The sequence below is a fragment of the Danio rerio genome, chromosome 8, assembly GCF_049306965.1.
Source record: "Danio rerio strain Tuebingen ecotype United States chromosome 8, GRCz12tu, whole genome shotgun sequence".
In the NCBI taxonomy this organism is placed as follows: Eukaryota; Metazoa; Chordata; class Actinopteri; order Cypriniformes; family Danionidae; genus Danio; species Danio rerio.
In genome coordinates, this window is record NC_133183.1 from 12,247,463 (window position 1) to 12,273,293 (window position 25,831).

The 25,831-nt window shown below is 37.3% G+C and overlaps 1 protein-coding gene across 2 annotated transcripts in view; it reads left to right on the plus strand.

The window, feature by feature from the left end:
• Nucleotides 1-24,913, plus strand: part of tafa5l (TAFA chemokine like family member 5, like) — a 144,212-nt gene extending 119,299 nt beyond the window's left edge. For both annotated transcript variants that reach the window (XM_001343891.8, XM_073910085.1), the window contains exons 4-5: nt 13,407-13,454; nt 24,123-24,913. In XM_001343891.8, the coding sequence (XP_001343927.3) occupies nt 13,407-13,430 (24 nt within the window). In that variant the 3' untranslated portion in view covers nt 13,431-13,454; nt 24,123-24,913. The remainder of the gene's footprint in view (nt 1-13,406; nt 13,455-24,122) is intronic.
• The last annotated feature ends 918 nt before the right edge of the window (nt 24,914-25,831 follow it).

The window sequence follows — 25,831 nt, forward strand, 5'->3', positions numbered from 1 at the left end:
TAAGATCATGCCTTGATTTTTAATTATTTAATTAGGACAGTAAGGTCTGGCTTTGCTCAGAAAAAAACTATTGTCATTTAACAGAAATAATGTAAAGTATAGAATTTGAAGTCATGGTGCAGTGAAAAGTTCTTGCAGGACTCCCAAGATTCTTTAGATTTATCTTCAATCCCTCCACCTCCTCTTTACCCCAGACATGCTCAATAATGTTCATGTTTGGTGACTGGGCTGGCCAATCCTGGAGCACCTTGACCTTCTTTGCTTTCAAGAACTTTGATATGGAGGCTAAAGTAGGAGAAGGAGCTGCTGAAGAATATCCTGCTGAAGAATTTGCCCTTTCTTGCGTGCCTCCATACTGAATATAACCCCAAATGACGATTTTTTTTTTCTTCACCAAACTTGACTGATCTCTGTGATCTCTTAGGTCCATGCAGGTCCAGATAGGTCTTCTGCAGTATTTGTGATGATTGGGATTCAGTTCATCAGATGATTCATTGGAAAATTTTACCTTCTGCCACTTTTCCAAATTATCAACTAGAAGTCAAGTTATTATTTGTTGCTTTTACAACTGCGATCGACGACAAGAATATTGTCAGGTACTTTACATACTATTAATAGAACATGATTTTTGCTTAATACCCTAATGACTTTTGGCTTAAAAAACAATTGACAATTTTGACAAATACAACATATTTTTGTCTATTCTCATACACCTATGCAGACATTAGACATTTTTGTTGTAGTTTTTTTAGTTTCCAGGCTCACATTTCAGCTGTGCCTTTGATAAATAGAATAAATAACTAATTGCTAATCTTTCGGTATTCATAGATTTATCTTCTTGTTCACACATAAAACTGTGAAAAATCTGCTTGTGTTGGAGAAGTAATTCAGTGTCTATTTTATTGACAAAGTCTTTTAAATGTCAAGTATAACTTCTAAATGTTTTCACTGTTGCTTTCTAATGATATTTAAATTCTCGTCAAGCCGCTCATTAAGTCAACTAAGTTCTAAATTCGATATTTCAGGACAACAAGTCAAAACACTGATTTGATTGAAAAGCCCTGAGCACATCTGTGCAAGTTGCATTATGTATTTGGCGCTCAGGAGATCGTTACGAGTAATTGCCTTATCAAAGCTGCCTCTAATCAATATCAAAATGTTTCCGTTTATTTCACAGCACCGAGAATGAGCGGCGCACAACACCTGCAATTACATCTAAATGTGCCATTTCTGTTCGTTTAGCTAGTCGACGGAAACAGATTGCCTTGTTAAGGTTTGAGTAATTTAAACGTGTTCTGTTTTCGGAGTTTTCCTAGCATGCATCGCTTCTTGTATTTCATAAAGCTCTCCTCCTCCGCCACCTCTTCCTCTGAAAAATGGTACCTTTATGTTTTTGGCCTTGTCTTATTCCCGTTAGAAGCCCCTCTCAGCCAGCCATCCCACCACTTAGACCACGTTTAGGCCATTTTCCATCTGAAGGATTGCCAGGGTTTCTTTGAACTATCGTTTTTGCATCCCACATGCAGCGCGCTTCACATTTCCCAGAGGAATATTTCGGAGATGTTTGCTGCGGGTCTATCAGGCCGTGATCAGAGGATGTCTCATATTGTCCTTCTTTCTTTGAGGCCCCCGATGCCGTTTTTGAGTTTTTTGAAGATGTATTAGCATACCCAGACGAGAGAGCACGCTCATCTACTACAGGATAACCAACAGGATGAAAAATTCATTTGAAACATCTTCCAAAGAAGGTGCTTTCAATAATGCATTCGGAGGGATTGAAGCTGGTATTTCAAAGACTTGGAATACCAAGAGATGAACTTGCGCTGCTGGGATGGGTGATACTGTATCTCTAAACCAGGGGCTCTCAAAGTGGTGTCTGAGGACCCCTGGGAGTCTGTAACCTGTAGCCAGGTGGTCTGCAAAGTAATTTTAGGAATCCATGAGTTCTGTAATAGCAAGGCAAGGCAAGTTTATTTATATTGCACATTTCATACACAATGGTATTTTAAAGTGCTTTACATAAACAGCAATAAGAGAGACAAGTATAAGCAAATCAAAAATAATACAATTTATTAAAAACAGATTAAAATGTGTTGAAACAGTTTATAAAATGATTAAAAACAAAGAAAAGGCATAATAGTGTGATCTGTTGGACATAGCACAGTGTTCATTCAGTAAAGGCACAGCTAAACAGATGTGTTTTCATTCAGGATTTGAATGTGCCTAATGTTGGAGCACGTCTGATCATTTCTGAAAGCTGATCCCAGCCAATTCACCCTGCTCTGACTGAACCCTTGGAATTTGTAGTTTATATGATCCTAAAGGTCTGAGTGATCTGTTAGGTTTGTATTCAGTGAGCATTTCTGTAATGCATTGAGGTCATTTAGTGATTACAAGTAATAATACTTTAAAATCTATTCTGAATTAGGGTTGGGCTGATCGGCGATGCCATTGTCCATCGCCGATGGCCAACAGACAACACGATGCTGAGCCGGTATTGTCGATCCTCCGCCCCACCCCTGTCGCAAACCCGCTTGCGAAAAATATACACTTAGGCCCCGTTTACTCTAATATGTCTTAGTATTAAAATGGCATTTTAGAACGAAAATGATCCACATCCACACCGTGTTTTACCTAGCATTTCTGAACAGCCCTCCGACCGCTGAAAACGCACATCACGTGACTCCACACACACACACACAAACACACACAAACACAGCCACACACACTGTCATGCACTCGTCTGAGTTCCGTCGGACAGTTTATCAAGGATGTACCACTGGATCGCGTCTCACTATAGTTGTTAAACGTCAAATTTAATTAATCTTGTCTCTATCTAACGACTCCTCGGTCTTTTGAATCTATCAGGTAACGTGTCACAGCATCAGTACACTGCTTCAGTCTTTCACTTTCACATTTGTACTTTGTCATTTTAGTAAAAACTTCAGATAATGTTGGTTGTGCACCTTTTTTACCACCCAAACTCCTGTGAAAAAAGTGATTGACAGGTGGTAATTTGTGTGCAACTTATTTTTATTTATTTATGATTTGTTTATGGGTAAAACAAATACCATACGGGTCAGGTAGTTGAAACGGTAGGCTACAAATAATTATTTCGTTATGAATTAATTATTTATAAATAATTCACCTTCTCTTATGACAACAATGTCATCGTCCATTGCGATGTTTCACATTAGACATCGTACGATGCCAAATTGGTTGACATCGGCCAACCCTATTCTGAATGTAAATGTGAGTGTAAAGACCTGAGGATAGGTGTAATGTGCTCTGATTTTCTGCTTCTGGTCAGAATCCTGGGAGCAGCATTCTGGATGAGCTGCAACTGTCTGACTGTCTGTCTCCAGTGAGGAGTCCAGTACAGTAATCCACCCTGCTGGTCATTAAAGCATGAACAAGTTTCTCTAAGTTCTCACTGGAAGCAAAGCAGCTAGTTCTTGCCATGTTTTTTAGATGATAGTATGCTGATTTAGTTACAGCTTTGAAATGACCAAGGAAATTCAGATCTTACACCAGAATCACACCAAGAATTTTGACCTTATTTTTTTGTTGTTTGAACCTTACTGGAGAAAAATACAAAATTGGGGAGTCCTTTGTTTTGTTTTTGTTTGTTTGTTTTGTAAAGAAAGACTGCAAAAATAGCAAAATGGAAAATTGCAGTATGTATCTAAAAATTAACTACAAAAGAAAAAAAAAACACTGGAGAAAATCCTAAACTCTGATGTTGAAGTCCTGTGAGTTTTTATATACAGTTGAAGTCAGAATTATTAGCCCCCCTTTTGTTTATTTATTTATTTATTTGTTTGTTTGTTTATTTATTTATTTATTTATTTATTTATATTTCCCAAATGATGTTTAACAGAGCAAGGACTTTTCACAGTATGTCTGATAATATTTTTTCTTCTGAAGAAAGACTTATTTGTTTTATTTTGGCTCGAATAAAAGCTGTTCTTAATTTTTTTAAGCCATTTTAAGGTCAAAATTATTAGCACATTTAATCTACTTTTTTTTTTTTTGACCGTCTACAGAACAAACCATTGTTATACAATAACTTGCCTAATTACCCTAACCTGCCTTAACCTAATTAGCCTAGTTAAGCCTTTAAATGTCACTTTAAGCTGTATAGAAGTGTCTTGAAAAATATCTAGTAATATGTCATCATGGCAAAGATAAAAGAAATCAGTTATTAGAAATGAGTTATTAAAACTATTATGTTTAGAAATTTGTTGAAAAAAAATCCTCTCTCCTTTAAACAGAAATTGGGGGAAAAACTAAACAGGGGGGCTAATAATTCGAGGGGCTAATAATTCTGACTTCAACTGTATATGCAACTTGGAAGGTCATTTTTTTTTTTTTTTTTTGCTAATTTTAGATCAAAACAGGCCGTCATGGTGGTGAAATGGGTAGCCCGATCGCCTCACAATAAGAAGGGTGCAGGTTCAAGCCCCAGCTACACAATCGTTCATGTTTTATGCTTCATTTGATTATACCACCGTTTTAGTAAAGATTTGTATTAAAACATAAATCCAGAAAAATATGAAAGGTTTTAGTGGCATCTAAGTGCACATTTGAGTAAGCATATGCTTAATCACTGTTTGCTATGAGGGGCTCTTTGAAAAAAATGTCTCCCCTCTAAGGAGTCACTGAGAAAAAAAAAACTTTTTTCTTTCTGCTTTCATCGACCTGCTTTGCCATATATGCGTCTGTTAATTTATTAATTTCCTTATTCATTTTATTAACTCTCTTTGTCAAAGCAGTCCTGCTTCAAGCAGAGAACAAAAGCATAGCATTCGGAAAAAAAAACACATGAAAGCCAGAGAAACCCTCTCTTTCTCTCCATTGTGACCTGATCTCTCGCAGGCTGCTTGAAAAGCACATATCACACTAGGGAATCTAGCTTCTTTTTGAATTTCATTTCATTGAGATGCTTGATAAAGCCTGAAAAATGTCTCCTAACTATTCACCGACTGGAGTTTAGCAGTCGTTTTCAAAGGCTACTCCATCAATACACGCTATATTACCCATCAGGTTCGTCCCTGCAGTTTGCCAGTGATTTATAATTGCCTTAATTGCTCCTCTCGCAGCCACTAGAAGAGATTAATCAATCCTTAAATTCAGGATCCAGCCGAGGCCAGTCGGAGGAACGGCCCACACCACCTCAGCGCAAAAGGCCACGTATCGCTTTTAATTCTTAGTCGTGCCTGCTGTTACGATGAAAATGAAGACTAACGTGAATGTGTTAATGCATGACTCCCACGGTTACAAAATCACTAATCCCTGCCTAACCGGCATGAGGTTGAACGGCCGCACTCTCCAAATGCTTTCCTTAGACGTGTTTCACATATCACGGATCTAAGGAGCGTTTATAAAGTCAAACTGCAGAGGAATTGCAATTTCACTGTGCTTTCACTTGAGAAGTTTTAGAAAAAGCACCAGCGCATGTATTTTGAATGAACAGTCGTGCACTTGTAAATCAGAATTAACCCCTAGACTTATGAAGAAAGCATTCCTCATTGCAAGTTCATTTTATTCTATGAATTAGTGAAGATAATCAAGGTTCTTAATTTGCTCTAATGGTTTACTTTAACCCTCGTGTCGTGTTCACATCCCGTCCCTTACTTTAGCATTACTTGAGATATATATATATATATATATATATGTATATATATGTGTATATTTATATATGTATATATATATATATATATATATATATATATATATATATATATATATATATATATATATATATATATATATATAAAATTTTCACACTTTAAAAGTAAGGTTTAATTAGTTAATATATTTGCTAACATGAACTAAGTATGTACAACTTTTGTACAGCATTAATGCTAGCTCAACATTTACTAATAAAATCCAAATTCATTCTTGTTGTGAGTTAACATGAACTAAGAACTTTATTTTCATTAACTAGCCTTAACTAACATTAATAAAAACTGTAATAAATAAATTTGTTTGTTGGTGTTAGCAAATGTATTAATTAACATTAACTAATACAGCCTCATTGTAAAGTGCTAGCATTTTTCCATCACCAGTGTGTGTTTTTTTGGTGAGGGAGGGTGGATGTGCGGCCATTTGTGAAAGATAACGAGCTTTATTTACTCTTTCACAGAGTAAATAGTGTTGCTGTTAATAATATTGTCTCCGTTAAGCACTTTTTACCTCCTGCGATGCTAACACCTGGAGCGGTAGCATCATTTGCGCTAATGATAGCTAATCCGCTCAATTAGCAAAGTACACATTTGTAATCTGGGCCTCTGTGCTAGCAGGCAAGTTTACATACTCTTCATCTTCCTGGTGCAGACTAATGCCCTGCGACATTCACAGCGCTGTGGCGGCACACAATCCCCTGTGGTAACATGCTAACAGAGGAGCTGTTTCAGCCCATTGTTTGCAGACACAAGAAAACGACTCCTCCTTTCCACCTCACGTTCTAGCCTTTCCTGCTTTACCACAGGAGACCGCGTTCACCTTTTTAGCCCATTAATTAGCATGAACAGTTAATAGTGCCTACCGCAATGGCTGCCTCAGCAGTTTTTCCTCAGAGTTGGTGTCACCAAATCAATATCAAGTCAGGCGTAAAGTGCTAGAGAAAGTCAAGCCTGTGCGGTCGTAGCGGATTTTAGTTTTATAAGCAAGCCCTCTCCGCTTCATTATGCATAACACAACGTGATTTTGTTTAATGTACTTTATAATTGTCGCTTTAATTGTCAGATTTGGACAGTGTGCGATATCCGACTATCTAGACTTTGGTCAGCACCGATTAAAGCATTTTACATCATTAACGAAGCACAACAGTTGTGCTCTGCAAGTGAAATCCTTTTTATTTTCTCCACAGGGGAGCTGATTTTAAACTTATAAAGCTTCACAGACAGGCCCTCCTATGAGCTATGAGGTTAATCGATGGTGTGTGCTTTTGTTGAAGCCATCAGCCCGTGTAATTCAAATAACCATGTTCAACTGCTGAATGGCTGGTGAAAAATGCCTTAATCCATGATTCTGCAGAAAGCTAAACCAATCAGAGAACCGCAAACAAGTAAATTACATTGGTGCGGTGAATAACAAGAGTACGTTTTACTATGCTCTTAAACTAAAGTATTTGTAATGCGAAAACGTGTTTGCCTTTAGAGCTGCCTTCATTTTAGATGGTAAATGAATGGCTTTATGGTGCAGATGCAACAACCTGGAGCTGAACTCACTCAAAATGGTGGAGATCATAGTGGACTTCAGGAGAAACCTCCCTTCACTTCCCCCACTCACCATCATGAACAGCACTTTGTTGCAGTAGAGTCATTCAGGTTCCTGGGCACCACCATCTCTCTAGATCTGAAGTGGGACGTTCATAGACTCTATTGTGAAGAAAACCCAGCAGAGACTATACTTCCTGAAGAAGGTTACTGGTTTAAGTCCCGGCTGTGTCAGTTGACATTTCTGTATGGAGTTTGTATGCTCTCCCTGTGTTGACGTGGGTTTCCTCTGGGTAACTCCGATTACCCTCAGAATGGGGAAGAGAGGTGATTTAATTTTGAGTGTGGCATAGTTGTTGGTGCCAGATGAGCTGGTCTGAGTATTTCAGAAACTGCTGATCTACTGGGATTTTTATGCACAACCATCTCTAGGGTTTACAGAGAATGGTTTGAAAAGAGAAAGTATCCATTGAGTGGCAGTTCTGTGGGTTGTAACCACTTGTTACAACCGAGGTATGCACAAGAGCATCTCTGAGCACACAACACATCCAACCTTGAGGCGGATGGGCTACAGCAGCAGAAGACCACACAGGATGCCACTCCTGTCAGCTAACAACAGGAAACTGAGGCTGCAATTCAGACAGGCTCACCATAATTGGATAATAGAAGACTGGAAAAATGTTGCCTGGTCTGATGAGTCTTGGTTTCTGCCTCGATATTCGGATGGTAGAGTCAGAATTTGGCATTAACAACATGAAAGAAGTCCTGCCTGGTATCAACGGTTCAGGCTGCTGGTGGTGGTGTAATGGTGTGGGGGATATGTTCTTGGCACACTTTGGGCCCATTAGTACCAATTGAGCATCATGTCAACCACACAGCCTACCTGAGTATTGTTGCTGACCATGTCCCTTTATGTCCACAGTGTACCCATCTTCTGATGGCAGGAGAACGCAGAATTTCAAAATGTGCGAATCATCTTAGACTGGTTTCTTGAATATGACAATGAGTTCACTGTACTCAAATGGCCTCAACAGTCACCAGATCTCAATCCAACAGAGCTCCCTTTGGATGTGGTGGAACGAGAGATTCGCATCATGAATATGCAGCCGACAAATCTGCAGCAACTTCATGATACCATCTTGTCAATAAGGGCCAAAATCTCTGAGGAATATTTTCAGTACCTTGTTGAATCTGTGCCACTACGGATTAAGGCAGTTCTGAAGGCAAAAGTGGGTCCAACCCAGTACTAGTAGGGTGTACCTAATAAAGTGGCCAGTGAGTGTAAATTAGAAATTATTCTGCATGAACAAAAATGAACAGTTCTGAGTCTCACAGGCACAACATTCAAACAGAATTTGCACATAAGTCATTATTTAGAATGAGAACTTTAACGAACACTGTTTATCCTGTTTAAAACGTCAACAGACTTTAGCGCTTCGTTTGACACTAAAAGCCTCAAACCTTCAAACACTTCAGCTGAGGCTAAGAATCATCGGCAAAGCAATTAACCTTCTGTCCATCAAGTCACACCAAGCAATCAAAAATAATTCCCCAAGTTTGTCTCAGACAGCAAAAAAAAAAAAAAAATCATTTACAGTAGAGCACACCGAGCTTATACGTGATAACAGTCTCAGGATTCTCCTCACATCTCCAAGAGAAATAAAAAGAATGTGTCTGGGATCTTGAAGAAGGGCAATTGAAAAAAAAAAAAAAAAACAGAAATCAAATCAAAAAAGCTTGCAGCCAGTTGCAGGATTCTCTTGTTTGCTTTTGCTGCTCTTGTTGTTTTCATCTAACAATGCAGCATGAGTGCTTAGCATTTAGATGACATGTTTGAGGAGAGGTGCAGCAGATCAGATCAGATGCACCACATGAAGGCTTTCGCGGATAGCGCCAGACTCGCAGGGCGGAAAGGCAGACGGGCAGGCGGGCACTGGAAAAAGCAGCCCTGCCCATAGGATCACGGGCACTGTCAACACCATTGTGAATGACGCAATGATGAGCCAATCAGCACGGGTGCCAGCGAAATAGCTTAGAGTGCCTTTGTGCATGCCAATGAGTGTAGCGGGTCCAAGAGCCACCGGCTTGCCAATGAAGGACTCACAGTCTTGAGGGGTTAAGAGGTTTTTATAAACACAGAACGAGAAAGTTGGATGCTTCTTTAGCTTGATTTGAGAGTAAAGACTTCAAGAAGAAGCTCTGTGAAGTGCAAAATACAGGGCTGGCTAATTGAATGTGCTTTGGGAGTATGAACTGTTAGCAGGGTTGAACGTGTTGCAGAAAGTCAAAAGTGTTTGACGGTGACTGAGTAAAGTTGCCAACATTAATAACTAGCTATTTTAGTAGAAGCACTGTGTTTTTTGAAAAATATTTTAAGGGTTTTTGGTTCATACTCAAGATTATTTGACTGTATAAAGGTTTTAGAAAGATTAAAAATAAATAAATAAATAAATAAATAAATACTTGCTTTTTCCTCCAGCTATCCATAAAATTAAGTAACCACTTTATTTTGTTTTGCTGGATTTACATTTAAGAAAAATATAAAAACTGCTAAGGTTTCTTTTTATTTTAATATAAAAATGTTGAATTAAATGATTTGCAATAAAGCAAATAAATGTTTTAACCAGTTCATTTTTTCAACAACCTAATACAATTTGATGAATTAATGAGGAAGAATTTGGAAGAAATGTATTTGACCTTTAAATATAAATATTTAACTCAAACCTAAGATTCCAGTACTGTATACGCTCACCGGCCACTTTATTAGGTACACATTACTAAAAACCGGGTTGGACCCCTGTTGGCTTTAGAACTGCCTTTATCCTTCTTGGCATAGATTCAAGGTACTGGAAATATTCCTCAGAGATTTTGGTCCATATTGACATGATGGCATCATGCAGTTGCTGCAGATTTGTCGACTACAGATCCATGATGTGAATCTCCCATTCCACCCCATCCCAAATGTGCTCTATTGGATTGAGATATGGTGACTGTAGAGGCCATTTGTATACAGTGAACTTAATGTCATGTTCAAGAAACCGGTCTGAGATAATTTGCAGTTTATGACATGGTGTGTTGGAAGTAGCCATCAGAAGATGGGTACACTGTGGTCATAAAGGGATGGACATGGTCAGCAACAATACTCAGGTAGGCTGTGGCGTTGCTTAATTGGTACTAATGGGCCCAAAGTGTGCCAAGAAAATATCCACCACACCATTACACCACCACCAGCAGCCTGAACTGTTGATACAAGGCAGGATGAATCCATGCTTTCATGGTGTTGACACCAAATTCTGACCCTACCATCTGAATGTCGCAGCAGAAATCAAGACTCATCAGACCAGGCAACGTTTTTCCAATCTTCTATTGTCCAGTTATGCTGAGTCTGTGTGAATTATAACCTCAGTTTCCTCTTCTAAGCTGACAGGAGTGGCACCTGGTGTGGTCTTCTGTTGCCGTAGAGCAGGGTTTTTCAAAGTCTAAGACAGTGGGCCTCCCTTTTGACACAACTTATCCATTGGCGCCCCCCTCCTCCCAAACACACACACGCAGACACACACACACACACACCAATGCAGACACACACACACACACACACACACACACACACACACACACACATATATATATATATATATATATATATATATATATATATATATATATATATATATATATATATATATATACATATATATATATATATACCGTATATTTAAAGACACAGACAGATGTCAGACTGTTAACTCACTTTTATCATCATTTGCATGAAAGTGCAATTATTTACAGAGTAATAACAAGTATTTTAATATAACGTTTTAAACTAGGATGATGGTTCAATATGAATAGAACAGATCCAAGAACTGTCCATCCCAGTCAAAACAGTTGAAGTTTAGCGGGTCTCATGCTGTCATTAGCCAAAGTATCTTGACAAACCACACATAAAGGTCGTGGTTCATCAGCTGGTCCTGTCCACGTAAATCCTAAACTCAAATACTGATCATCATATCGTCGTCTTTTGGGTTTAAGCCCTGAACTTGAAGGCTTTGAATCGGGGGGTCTCAGAAACCGATCCATTGTATTAGCAGGCATATACCAGAAGCGAATTCACAGCTGTGGCCTTCTGGTTAAAAAAGGTTTTCTTATTTTTGACGTATTATTTTTTTAGCTTTGTTTAATTAAAACGTTTAAATATAATAAAAATACATATAATAATTAAACTTAATAATTATATTTTTATTATATAATATTTTTTCCCGCGCCTCCCCTGACATGTTCCGTCGTCCCCCAGGGGAGGCGCGCCTCACACTTTGAAAACCCCTGCCGTAGAGTGACTTAAATCACCTTTCTTCCCCATTCTTATGCTTGGTTTGAACTGCAGCAGATTGTTTTGACCATGTTTACTTGCCTAAATGCATTGAGTTGCTGCCATGTGATTTGCGTTAATGTGCAGTTGGACAGGTGTACCTAATAATGTGGCCGATGAGTGTATATACTTTGGTTCCTTGATTTTTTCTTGATTTTTCTTTGGTATCTGATTGTGTGTATTTTGCTACTATGGTTACTTGTTGGTTACTTTATGTATCTTGGGTCTTGTGTAGTTTTTCATGTAGAATCAGTGTTTTGGGTTTGCCAAATATAATGTGGAATAAAAATCACTATTATTTATTTCTTATTTACTTTTTCTTTTCCTCTTTTGCTTGATTTTTATTTTTTCTGTTTTTAACAAAGTAGATATTTTAGAGGAACAAATTCAAATCAATAAGTTACTAACAGGTTATTTACAAATTCAAGCAAACATTTTATTTAATATTTAATAATAGTGTGCAACGATTATTAAATATTAGAGTAAAAAATATTAGAGAACTTAAGTATTAGAGAACTTAGAGTAAGACTCTAGGTTCAAATACAGTATGTGACTTATGTGACTTTAGGGTCTGAGAACAGTGTAGCTGTTTTTGTAGCCTGTGCCTTTAAATGTAAATGAGCTGGCTCCCCCTGCCCACTGTTCACAGGTTTCTTCTGTGTTATGTCAGATAAACAGCAGTCAGCGACAGCCGTGGATAAAACAGAGATCCACAATAGTTTATTAGTCAAAATACCAAGTAATACCCAGATGTATGGTAATCTCTGTTTATACAGTTTATTGGCACGACCCATTCGAGTGATGATCTCTTTGTTGCAACCACTGTATATCCAGTGTTTTGAGCTGCTGTGAGTATTGTCTCAACCGTATGACCTCTGCCAGTAGCTCCGCAAGTCTCCCGCATATTCATAGCCGCTCCGTCTGCAAATCACGGTGACGAGTAAATGAGCAGGAGAACAGATCGCAAGAGGCGATTGTCAGGTTAAATAAATAGTTTAGTTAAATAAAATAGATAAATAAACTTTTTCTTATATACTTATTGCAATTAACAGTAGTTTATAGGCCTATTTCCTTTTAATAAAGAAGTAATACATTTACAGTGTAGGTGTGCATTTTAACTTCTTATGCATCAAATATGCCCTCAAAACTTTTTCTTCAGTGAGACATATTAAATGGTTATTCTGTCTTTTGCACTGTTTCTATATTGCATTGTCAATCATTTTCTTTTTTTCAATCTGTTTCATCTATTTTGTTCTGTCAAGTTGCTTCTGACCATGACATGTCCACACTTAATGGTTCTAAGAAGCATGCTTGAGGAATTAAATGCAACATTCTTTATTTATTCTCTTAGATAAGGAGAGATCTCCACTTAACTATCATACTTAGACTGAAAATGTGTTTCATGCATTATAAAGCTTGAAGCATCAGAATTGGTACTCTGTGTCAGTCGATCATAATGACAAGAAATTAGTACTCGGTTGGCTGCAAAAATCCCGATCAAAGCATCTCTAGTATTTAATGTCTAGAAATTAAAAAAAAAAAAAAAAAAAAGAAGAGAGACCTGTTGTGTTTTTATATTACTTATATTTTTATTATCACTATACCTACAAACAGTTCTGTCCAAACAGCTTCCAAAAGTAGATTTTCATCATGGGAGTCCTTTAAGAATCACCCCTGAACAACATGTAATCATATCTAATGTTATTTTAATTATATAAATGTATGAAATGTATTCATGTACATCATGCACAGAGATATCAAAGGTCTAATGAAATATCTAATCACTTTTCATTTATTTTTTGTATTTTTTTTAACAGCCTCTGCCCAAGGAGCCGTCCTAAAGGACTTCAGATTGCGGTGAGGAGGTGAGTGGTGCTTCAGCAAGATTATCTCTCATATTGCACTGTTGGCTTTTCCTTAGTAAGCCATCATTGTCTCTAAATCTAATATGCAATGGCGGTGATCGTCCAGCGAGCCGGTCGGGAGCAGCGCGGTGACCGAACAGCGAGCGCTATCACAGCGTGTGCTTTAAAGCGACATGACAGATACAGAGCGCAGGTACAGAGGTGGAATAAGGCCGAGCAGAAATCGAGTGGAAATCTTATCATTTATCCAGCCAATTGCACGCCGGCGGCGTTGATGAAGTTGTGTTAAGAGTGACGCACCTGATCAGCGGAAGGGCTAAAGCGGGATTAGAGGGCAGCTGGGGGCGTAGGTTCTGCCGGGGATCGGGAGATGAAGGGAGAAGATGATGTTTCGGGACGTGAGCTGAAACCCAAAAGCCCTCGCGCTCTGTGATTGCAGATGGCATGATGCTTGCAAAGAAGGAGATACGGTTATATTTAACAAGATATATTTACATGCCAGCTGTTGTTTGTCTTTCCGTCATGCTCCGAGCGATTCCCAGCGAGTGTATACATGGCTTGGGAAAGACTGATGTGCGGGATAATGTGAGGCCAGGAATTAGCATAAATGTACCTTAATCCTTGAGGCAATTAGCACCTGTCAGTTTTCGAGCAATTGGCATTTCAAGGTGAAATAATTTGCTGAATGATGTTGTATAAGCACCATCCTAAAAATTTATACTGATAATTTAGAACTAAATGACAATTTCTATTTATTTCAAGCAACACAAATAAAACCGTATCAAATGAAAAATAAATCTTTGCAATCTTATCTAAAATAAAATTACTGTACAGTTTAAAGAGGTGGTCCACAGTGTAATTTTAAGGCTTAGTTGCGTTTATAATATGCAAAGCAATGTGTGCTAATGCCTTACTTGTAGAAAACCCCGTTATATTTATATCTTATATATATTATATATATTTATATCTTATATATCTTACTTTGATTAAATAAAGCTACTCAGCTAACATGAAAATGACCACTGAAAGGCCCGCCCTCAAAAGGCTCTGATTGGTCAGCTACCATAATGTGCTGTGATTCACGGATCGGCTCCATGTCACCACATCACGCCCTTGCAAGCACAAGCCTTTGTGCTGTGTAAACAGTCAGTCAGAGTAACTGTTAGCAGCGTTGAATCTCACGCCTGCTCTTTAAAATAAAATGAGAAGTGTCTTTCATATATATTCAGAATAAGCATGTGTAAGTAATATAAAATGTCCTCATATCTTTTGCGAGTTTGTTATTTAAGATGTTGAACGCACAGAAAGCAGCCACATAGAGACACTGCAGCGCTGCTGAGGATTGTGAGTGTTTACAGAGTTTTGACTGATAAATATGAATTTGTAGCTAAAATTGTTAGCGGTGCCAAACAGCATTTCCCTTTGTTTACATCCTTGTTTATTCAATTCAATTCAATTCAGCTTTATTTGTATAGCGCTTTTACAATGTAGATTGTGTCAAAGCAGCTTCACATAAATGGTCATAGTAACTGGAACAGTGTGGTTCAGTAACTGGAACAGTGTGGTTCAGGTTTTAGTGTTTAAGTTCAGTTCAGTTCAGTTTAGCTCAGTTCAGTGTGATTTAATCATTACTGAGAGTTCAAACACTGAAGAGCAAATTCATCGATGCGTAGCTCTACCAATCCTAAACCATGCGAGGCAGTGGCGACAGCGGAGAGGGAAAAAAAACTTCACCTGATGGGAGTGAAGAAAAAAAACCTTGAGAGAACCAGACTCAGTTGGGCACGACCATTTAAATTTTTCCGCTGGCCAAAAGTCTAGTGCAGAACTTCATTCGCCGTGGTTTATGCTGGAAGATGGCCTCAATGAAGACTCGTCTGTCCCTGGAGCGTCGCTGGAATCAGACACATGTTCTCCACTCCCCACGACCATCAGCGCAGCAGAAGCTCAGGATATGGCCTGGTCCCGGATATGGAATCCTTGGGATCATCACGTCGCTGGTCTTGGATCCAATCAGTGACTCCGCCTAATCTGATGACCTCGGGATGAGTATCCCCAGGTGAAAATAGAGAATAAAGAGAATAATTAGCGTAGCTGCTGTTCATAGTTTATATAAGCAAGATGCAGAAGCCAGTGTGGAACCCGCTAGGTGATGCATTGAGTGTATGCTTTTCTAAACAGATAGGTCTTTAATTTTTTATGTCCTCGCTACAACATACTGGTAACGTTAGAAACTATGCACGTAATAGATCAATTTTAGCAAATAAAAATACTTACAGGTTGTGGCTCACACTCCACAGCTTAGTCAGTTAGAGGAGTTTTTAGACGAATCCAGCATTGTACTGTGAGTGATTCTGTAAGCTGTCTTTTGTCAAATGCTAGCTATACATTTTTTTTATAATTCTCTGGAACATAATTCAAATTCAACTGTAAGCACCTTTGTCTTTGTGTTGTGTCATTTGGAAGTCCAAATAAAGAAACAGAACACGCTATGTGGAAATAGCAGCATCTGGACGGCGTTTTAGCTTTCTCTGCTAACACATTACAGCGCCTCTGGCCAAGCCCTTTTGCTGCGTGGGGTGTGCGCTTGTGGAACACGCATAACTGGAAGGCCTTTATGATCTCTCTAGGCCGGATGTATTTTTTTGTAGTCTCCAAACTTCGTTCGCTGTAGGCTTTGCTAAGCTAACTCTGTAAAAACCAATGTCTCTCTTTGCATTGAACTTTGAGCATATTACATTCAGAGATGTTGTTTATGTTTAGACAGATACTTTACACATCAACTAAAGTTTCAAATATTATATTGTCGTGGACCACCCCTTTAAACATCAGTAAATAAGATTAAAATGTTGTATCGATATATTGTTACATTTTTTTATTGATGTTGTTTTATCTAATTTTATGTTATATTTTGACACTCCTGTTATTCAGCAATGTTCAAACTTAACAGTAATTAAATTTTTTAATAATATTGCAAAGATTTATTGTTCATTGATACTAAGCCTATAATTGTCATTCGTGATGGATTCATAAAGCATAAATAATGCTCACTTTAGATTAAAGGTCACAAAACTGCATGAAGTCGAGTTAATAAAGCATTTATTAACATACAAAGTAACGATTAATATATGCCTGAATGTTAAGACATATAAATGTTGATCTGAATAGTTTATTAGTCATTTACTTATTTATTACACACTCTGAATGAACTTAAAAAAACACCAACTATTCGTAAATAACTAGATGGTAAATAATGCAATACTTAAAGGTGCAGTGTGTACGTTTGACACCCAGTGGTTGAACTAGGTATTGCACGCCTGTTTCAAAACACACTCAAGCGCAGGTTGCCAGATTATCAACATCAACAGGAGTGTGCCTGACTATCAAGCCTAAAGACTGATTTAAGGCTGATTTAAACTGCGTTCTAAAAAAAAAAAATCAACGACATGTGATAGAAGGGAATTTTTCCATATCATTAACAAAGTATGAAAACGTGCTTAAAAATCAAGAATACCGCATATGTAGATGTATTACTGACATATATTAATGCTTAATGAATAATGAATGAACTATTTGCTAATGCATAATAATTGATTCCTATTGTGTAGATATTAAAAAGTGTTACCCATATTTTTTTCTCGTTTCTTGCAATATTGAAAAGTGTCCTTTGGGAAACAATGGCTTTTCACGCCAGTGTTATTCCTACAGTCAAAGCTATATTTGAGTTGAACATGCCGCTATTTTGTTGGAAAGCACTTTATTAAAAAGCCGGCCATAAGGGAAGACTTTCTTTATTGAAAAGCTCCATTATAAACGGGTCCGGAGCGAGCACTTAAGGAACATCTCAGAGGGAAGCTGTTGTGTAAAGCCTCTGTGGAGGATTGGAGGCTTTCCCGACTCCGCCATGGTTCTAGGAAATGAAATTTCTCTGTGGCGGTTCTGGTTCGTGTTTAGTGTTTTCTACATTTCCAGCATGTTGCCTCCTCCGGGCCTCAAGAGAACGCTGCATGATTTGCAGACAATCACGCAGAGATGGAGAAACAGCATCAATATTTACATGGAGAGGAAGTGGAATGTAAAAAATTGTGTTCTGATTTTTTTTGCCAATTACATTGATGTGCATTAAAAATTGATTCGGGTTATGTGGGCGAATGCTTGATTGACAAATCCCAATTGCGGGTTATGAATGAGAAGTTCTGGAGGAGGCAAGTCAAACAGCACAGAAAGATTTTATTATTTTTTTAAGGAGGATAACAAAAAAATAATTGCTTAACTGATTTCAATTATTATATTAAGATTAAAGGCTCATTCACAGCACAAACTATTACGTATCATCTGGCGTTTAGATGCTCATTCTCTTTCAGTCTGGTAGATTCTGATATGATTTTTAAATGCAAAATAAAAAAATGCTAATTAAATATTACTTTGTATGACCTGTTCTTATTGAAATAAAAGAATAAATCATCTTTTTATTGCTATAAAAATAATGTATACACTGAAAAAAATTGTTCATTGCAAATTGTTGCAAAAAATGATATAAGCTGAATTAGCTTTATGCTAAACACATTTTGTTGAACATTAAAAAATGTAATTTGTTTGTTTAAATTCAGCACATATAGTTTTTTATTTACTTACCTTTAAAAAATCAGGGTGTCCGCTTGGTCTTAAAAAGTCTTAAATTTACAAAAATATTGTGGTGTGGGTCTTAAATCTTTTTTTTTAACTGGGCTTAATTTTTCTTTGTAATTTTTCACTAAAAATCAGTTGTGTATAACAAATTGCAAATAGAGTAGTTTTTCAGTTATTGTAATTCAAGTACTTCTACTTTTGTGTGGGTACGATTTTAGTGCAGTAGAGGTGTGAGCCTATACTGGTCTTATGGTTCGGTTACGATTATTATGTCTTCGATTTGGTTCAATTCGATATCTCGGTGCATCACGGTGCATTGACAGTGCTTTCCATATACAGTGTTATATTTAAGGGGGAAGGCTATAACAAGCTGTCTGTATAAACACACAGACACACAGCAGCACACTGACTCTCATTCAAACACACACAAACATAGACAGCACTAAACAAACAAACACACACACACACTTAAGCCCTCGCAACAGGGAGAGCTCGTGCTGAGTGGAGCAGAAAAACGAAAAAAAACGGAAAAAAAGAAGCACTTTTCCGACGGTCCCTTACTGAGAGCTCCTCTCAGCGCAAGCTCTCCCGGCTAAACACATATTGCGAGGGCTTAAACGGAGCAGTGCTCTTAATGTCGAGCAAAAAAAAAAAAAGAAAGACAGCTGTGAAACATAACCAGCTTTGTGTTTTTGTTGGAAACACACTTTAGATTTTTTTAGGGTAAGAGATTTTTGAGTTAATGCCGTCTATAACTGAATGTGTGTCAGGAAAATCGAAAACAAAACCAACTGAACCGCGCTCATTTCTGGTGCCCCCCTGGATGTACAGCGCCCTTAGCATATGCCTATGGTGCCTATGCCATGGACCGGCCCTGAGTTGCCTGAGTGTTTTAAAAATCTCGCGCTCACCTCCCTCGCGACAGAGCGCATAGGAGATAAATGACGTCAGTACATAATAACCGGTTATGATTATTACTGAACCGATACAGAATTGTCCGCGTCTGCATCGTGGTGCACCAAAGAAACAATTAATTTTTACACCTCTATAGTGCAGTATCGGTACTTTTAATCCACTACTTTCCTTCAACCTGCAGTGACTACTTTATTTTTTCCAGTCTATGGGAATTGGAAAAATCAGTCCTGTGATTCCTGTCCAATCAAATTGCACATAGAAGTAAAGAGATAAATCGCATCATAATGAACTACCTCAAGACAAGGGCCATTTATAATTGCATCAAACTGTTTGGAAGCATTAAAAGTGTCAGGGATATGTCCAACATCTTTCCATGCAATGACAGAGAGACTGTTTAGATCCATGCCACTGATGAGAAGATGACGGATGATTACAGTATGATGGCCGAAATGGCACTGAGCAGGCACAAGACGTCAACATGACCTCAGATTGACAGTGTACCTTAACATCGTGGGGACGTTACATTTTGTTTGGAAATGAAAATCGAGTTGAATGTCCAACATCCAACCTAAAAGTAACCAAATATCAACATCTAATGATGTTACAACTTGACATTGTGTGGACGTTACCACTATGTTTATCAGACGTTGGATTTTGGTTGCCATATCTGATGAATAAATGTCAGTATTTGATGTCAATATGACACTGGTTTAAGTTAATGTTGGCTCCACTTTGGATTTTGGTCACTTTATAACACAACCTAAAATCAACCAAACATCAACGCCGTTTCACGTTGTTATTGGCCATCAAAATAACATTATCCTTAGATGCTGACTAGATGTCATTTTTTTATTATTAAATTATTTAATTATTATTAAAATATATTAATGTTTTGAAAGGGCCAGTGAAAATTTTTTCTAACTGGGATATTTAAACAAAATCCTTAGCATTTAGCCCTGTATAGGTCTAAAATGTTATTTATGATGGTCTTAAAAATGTTTTAAGTCATAAATGTAACTTGGTGAAACCTGTAGAAACCCTGAAAAATAGTAAATCCAATGAATCACTTTATTCAGTGCAAAAACAGACAAAAATATATAAAACATACAGAGATGGCTTGTTTTTTTACAATAAGGGAAATGTAAATTACATTTAAAATAGAATCACAAGTGTATAGAAACAAAGGAAAAAAATGAAAGAGGACATGAAAAGGAAATCAAATTCATGCAGAATTAAAACAAAGCACAAATTGTTAAAGTTTAGACTGTTTTCTTATTACTAGACATTGAAATTGTACTGTACAGATCTAACTCTTTTAAAAAGTACTTTTAAAAAGTACAGATCTAACTGTTGTTAAAGTAATTTTAGTACAGTACAGTACATTTACGTTTATGAAACTTTTCAACAAGAGTATGCAATCGTGGTGTGTGTTTGTATATTTGAAATTATAGCAAATTTCAAATATTCTAAATTATTATTTAGTATTTTGGCGATTAACTTTGATCCTAAAATAAAGAAAATAATAATATGGCGTTCATGTTTTAAAAAATTGCTATATAATAAATAACTACATTTATTGTACACTGAAAAATTGTTGCATGCAGAACTGTTGCAAACTATTTATTTATGTTGAATTTAAACAAACAAATTAAATTTAATAATGTTCAACTTAATTTGTTTGTTTAAATTCAGTCCAAATAAATAGTTTACAACCACTTAATGTAAAAAAAAAATTAGTAAATCCAAGGAATCATCTTTGAATATTTTTTTCAGTGTTCATAATATACATATATAATTACATTTTAGTGGATCTCCTGCAAATCATGGTAAAATGTATAATATTTTTAAGGTTTTAATATTAATATTAAGGTTTTTATATATTATTATTATTGTTGTTTTATTATTATTATTATTATTATTATTATTATTATTATTTTGTTTAAAAATAACGAAACATTAATATAAATGAATAAATAAATAAATAAATGCGAGCACATTTAAAAAAAATTTATTTCAAGGCTTGGTTTAGATCTGCTGTATATACACTGTACATGCATACATTTATTCCACCAGTATTGCTATTTAAAATCTCTTTACACAGACAGTAAATCTGTGATGTGAAGTCTTTATTTTTTTTAGAATCATTACATTACGTCATGCTGGTAAAAAAGAAAGATCAAATATAGTTTTATCTTTCATGCCATGCATATTATCCATTATGTAAGCAGACTGGGACTGTTCGCCTAAATGTACAAACAACATTCTTTTGAAACTTTCAGGCAAGACAGTGTTTATTCAGTAATTGCCCACTCATTAGGACGTTTTGCACTGTTTTACCCATAGTAAATGAATAGGTAACTATGGAAACAGTGGTTAGCTTTTTCTTTAAACAGTACCCTCATATGCCTCAATATGTACGCATTAAATATCTTCAAATGATTGTGCAGCCTTAACATCTTCTTTGTGGAGAAATAGCTGCATGGAGGCTGAAAGTTTATTGGCTGCATCCAAAAATCAGTTACTTTAAACTTTTAAAAAGAGCAAATGATTCAGCATTCACACAATATTTATTCCTTTTTATTTATTTATTTACTTATTTACTTATTTATTTATTTAAAATAAAAAACAAAGCAAAAACAAAACAATGATAATTTTGTTCAAACAATATTTTTTACTTGCAAGTAGTTTCTTGTGATTTTAATCGTGACACATGAATAGAATGAGCGGAACAATGGACACTCATCAGGTGAATTATGATATTAAGATAATTATAAAATAGATAAAAAAGCACACCCGATGTGGTGAGGCAGAGTTTTTTCTAATAATTCAAAGGCCCATTGTCAATTATTCCTTACATTTACTCATATTATTTATTCATAGGTAGTTTTTACAAATAATAATTAAGTTTAAATAGTTACTGTCTTCCATTTAAAGTTATTATTGTGTGTACACGGTATCTGTGTATATTTAATATTTGACTGAATACTTACACTCAAAAAATGTTTTGCTGCTTGTTCGAACTACTTATTTAAAATAAGCTGAATTGACACAATTCTTAAGGTTTTAAACTTAATTTTTTTACACTCACCGGATAAGTTGGTGGTTCATTCCGCTGTGGCGACCCCAGGTTAATAAAGGGACTAAGTGGAAAAGAAAATGAATATATCAGTGAATCATTTTGATTCATTCACGTTTGTCCAAACGAGTCATTAGCGATTCACTGGTCAAACCGTGCGTGAATAAAGTGGGAGGTTTTTATATGCAAAATAAAACTATTACAGCAACAAAACACACAAGAAGGATTAATTATGCACTTGATTAAAACTGCACTAAAGCATGATTGTGTTTAAAATAACTGAATATCTTAGCAGGACACCACAGCTTCAGAGGAAACAATGCTGATTAGTGCTACATTTACATATTCAATCTTAATTCTCTAAATGAGAATTAACACTCAGGCAGACAACGGGTGGCATCATTTTCCTTTTAAGAAAAAACTTAATGGTGCCACAAGATGTATCAAACGGGCCCGCGTGCAGCACAATCATCATTTCAATAAGAAGAGCGCGCGCATTCACCCTCTGCCATTTACATCTCTCAAAAGCATGCGCCTTTCAAAGCTGCCGTTCCTCACAATGCTGTCATACACAAAAATCATCATTCACTGAGTAAACACAAACAAAAGAGCCACAAGATCAACTAACATCAAAAGACGAGGCAGGAGAAGGTAATGCAGGATGTGTTTGTTCATGCCTTTGATCAGCTGCAAAATGCATTTGCCTAATGTTGCCAATGCTTTTCTCTCCCTCTCTCTCACTCTCTCTGTGTGTATGTTTGTGTTCATGTTTCTGCGTGTGTGTTCGTTGGTGCATGTGTGTTTGTTTGTGTGTACTTGTGGTTGTGTGTCTTTCTGCCGATCTGCGTGAATTTTTGTTTCCTTATGTACGTTTGTGTTTGTTTATTTGTTTGTGTTTGTGTGTCTGTTTGTTTGTGTGTCTATGTGTCTGTCTGTCTGTCTGTCTGTCTGTCTGTCTGTCTGTCTGTCTGTGTGAATGTGTGTTTGTGTTTGTTTGTGTGTTTATTTGCGTGTCTGTCTTTCTGCCTGTGTGTTTGAATGTGTGTTTGTTTGTGTGTGAGTGTGTGTCTGTCTGTCTGTCTGTCTGTCTGTCTGTCTGTCTGTCTCTCTGTGTGTGTGTGTGTGTGTGTGTGTGTGTGTGTGTGTGTGTGTGTGTGTGTGTGTGTGTGTGTGTGTGTGTGTGTGTGTGTGTTAACGTGTTTGCTTGCTTGCTTGTGTGTGTGTGTGTCTTTGTTTGTGTGTGATTGTCTGTCTGAACGTGTGTGTGTGTGTGTGCTTGTTTGTGATTGTATGTCTATTTGCCTGTCTGTCTGTCTGTCCGTCCGTCCATCTGTCTGTCTGTGTTTGTGTGTGTGCGCGTGAACGTGTGCTTATTTGTGTGTTTGTGTGTGTGTGTGTGTGTGTGTGTGTGTGTTTGTTTGTTTGTTTTTCTGAATGTGCTTTTGCTTGTGTGTATTTGTGTGTCTGTGTGTGTGTTTTTCTGGGTGGATGTGTGTGTTTGTGATTGTGTGTCTGTGTTTGTGTGTCTGTCTGTCTGTCTGCGTGAATGTGTGTTTGTTTGTTTGTGTTTGTCTGTGTGTGTGTGTGTGTGTGTGTGTGTGTGTGTGTGTGTGTGTTTGCGTTTTTGTGTCTGATTGTGTGTCTGTATGTGTGTCTGTGGGTTTGTGTTTGTCTGCCTGCCTGCATACATGTGCTTACCTTTGTGTTTGCATGTGGGTGGGTGTGTGTTGCATATGTGTGTTTATGATTGTGTGTGTGTGTCTGTCTGTTTGTCTGTCTGTCTGCATACACGTGTGTGTTTGCATTTGTGTTTGTGTGTCTGTGTGCGCGTGCTTGTCTGTGTTTGTGTGTCTGTTTGTGTGTTTTGTGTGTGTATGTGTGTCTACGATTGTCTGTCTGTCTGTGTGCACGTGTCTGTGATTATGTCTGGGTTTGTGTATGTATGTATGTGTGTGTGTGTGTCTGTTTGTGTGTATGTCTGTGTGTGTTTCCCTTTATGTCTGTGATTGTGTGTCTGTATGTGCGTGTGTGTGTGCGTGCATGCACAGGTTTGCTGACATTCACAGGAGCGACGCCAAACAGGAATCATCCATCAGCCCCCACACATGTAGTGTCCATCCCTTCATCCCGGAGCTAAAGATATCCGCTGCCCTTCTCTCCATCGTTCCCCAAACTGCAAGCGGAAGCCGTGTTTTGGTTCCATTCAATCAAGCTTCTCGACGGTTTCACGCAGGTCATCGAGTCCCAGCAGTCCGCCATAATCTCACAACAAGAGGACGTGTGTGACATTTCCAACAGAACCCTTGACACAATTGAACTGTTTAAGTTTCCATCTCCAAATGCATTCGCTTTCGGACAGAGAAGACAGTTTGCGCACCACTGAATGAGTTTAAAAAGGCTGTTTACGAATGACTCCAACTACAGCTTCAGAGAAAATTCCATGGATGACCTTAAAAGATACACCGGAGATCATCTGTAAAGGAATAAGGTGTAATTACGGAAGAGAAAAGCAGCAGATGACTGACGTATCCTGTAGATTTGACCTCACACGGTTTTACCATATGGATTGTGCGCCGCTGAGCTCGGAGAATAGCAATGCACTGATGCCGTCAACTTTAATCATGGGTGATTTAAAGATTAGCAAACAATGTGTGGATGTCATCTGTCCCTTCCTCTCTGGGGCGTCTCTCTATCTCTTTCACTCTCTGCTTTAAATGTCTGTCTCTAAATCTCTAATGGATATATCATTTCTATCAATACTTTATTTTGACTGTAAATTGACACTTGGAGTGTTGAGTTAGATAGGAAATAAAGGGTGTGTCCATGTAAATGTGTACAACGCTTTGAGAAGTCTCTCCATGGGCCGAAGTCAACGTGAAATCATTATGCGGTGTGTTTAGTTTGTATAGAAACGATGTTGCAATCAATTTATCAATGAGTAAGTTTACATGGACACCAGTTATACGAATTTAATATGATTAAGACAATACTCTGATTAAGAGTCTATCATGTAAACAGCGTTTTTTTTTTTTTTTGGTCACGTTATCCGACTAAAGTCATAACTGAACTAAACAGAAATCGGATTAAGACGTGGAGTATGCCGATTTTAGTCACATTATGAAAGTGCAGTATTGCAACTAGGGGTGTAACGGATCAACAATTCACAGTTCGGAACGCACGTGAGCTGCGGATCAATAACTTTTTTGAACTTGTAGGTATATCCAACATTTATAACAACTGCAAATAGATCGCCTCCCGCCTCATTCAAATCATGTGTATGAAAGCTGTCACATTCGGTGGAGGGGAAAAGGAGAGAGGACTCTTTTATTTATAATAAAATCATATAAAAGGCAAAACAGCAAAATAAACTACATAAATAATGTAGCTTATTACTACGTTATTAAGTAAACATTAATAAAACAAACAAAAAAATTAAGAAAACAAATTTAGAAAACATTAATAAGACAAACAAACTTGACTGGGCAGTCTGGCAGGGATCAGGGGTCTGTTCTTCGGACATCGCTTAAATTATCTAAGATGATTTGGCAGATCCTGGATCTTTTAATCTTCACAACTGATCTCTCGCTAATTTGGTTCTTTAAACAAGTTCGCGAATCAGATTAGAATGTCTGGATAAACTGATCTGAGATCGCTGCGTGTGTTGTGAAGGACAGATCTATCGATCCTCGAAATGAAGATCAGCAATGCCATGATTGGCTGAGGGCACAGCAGCATGACGACATCATCTGATTAATAT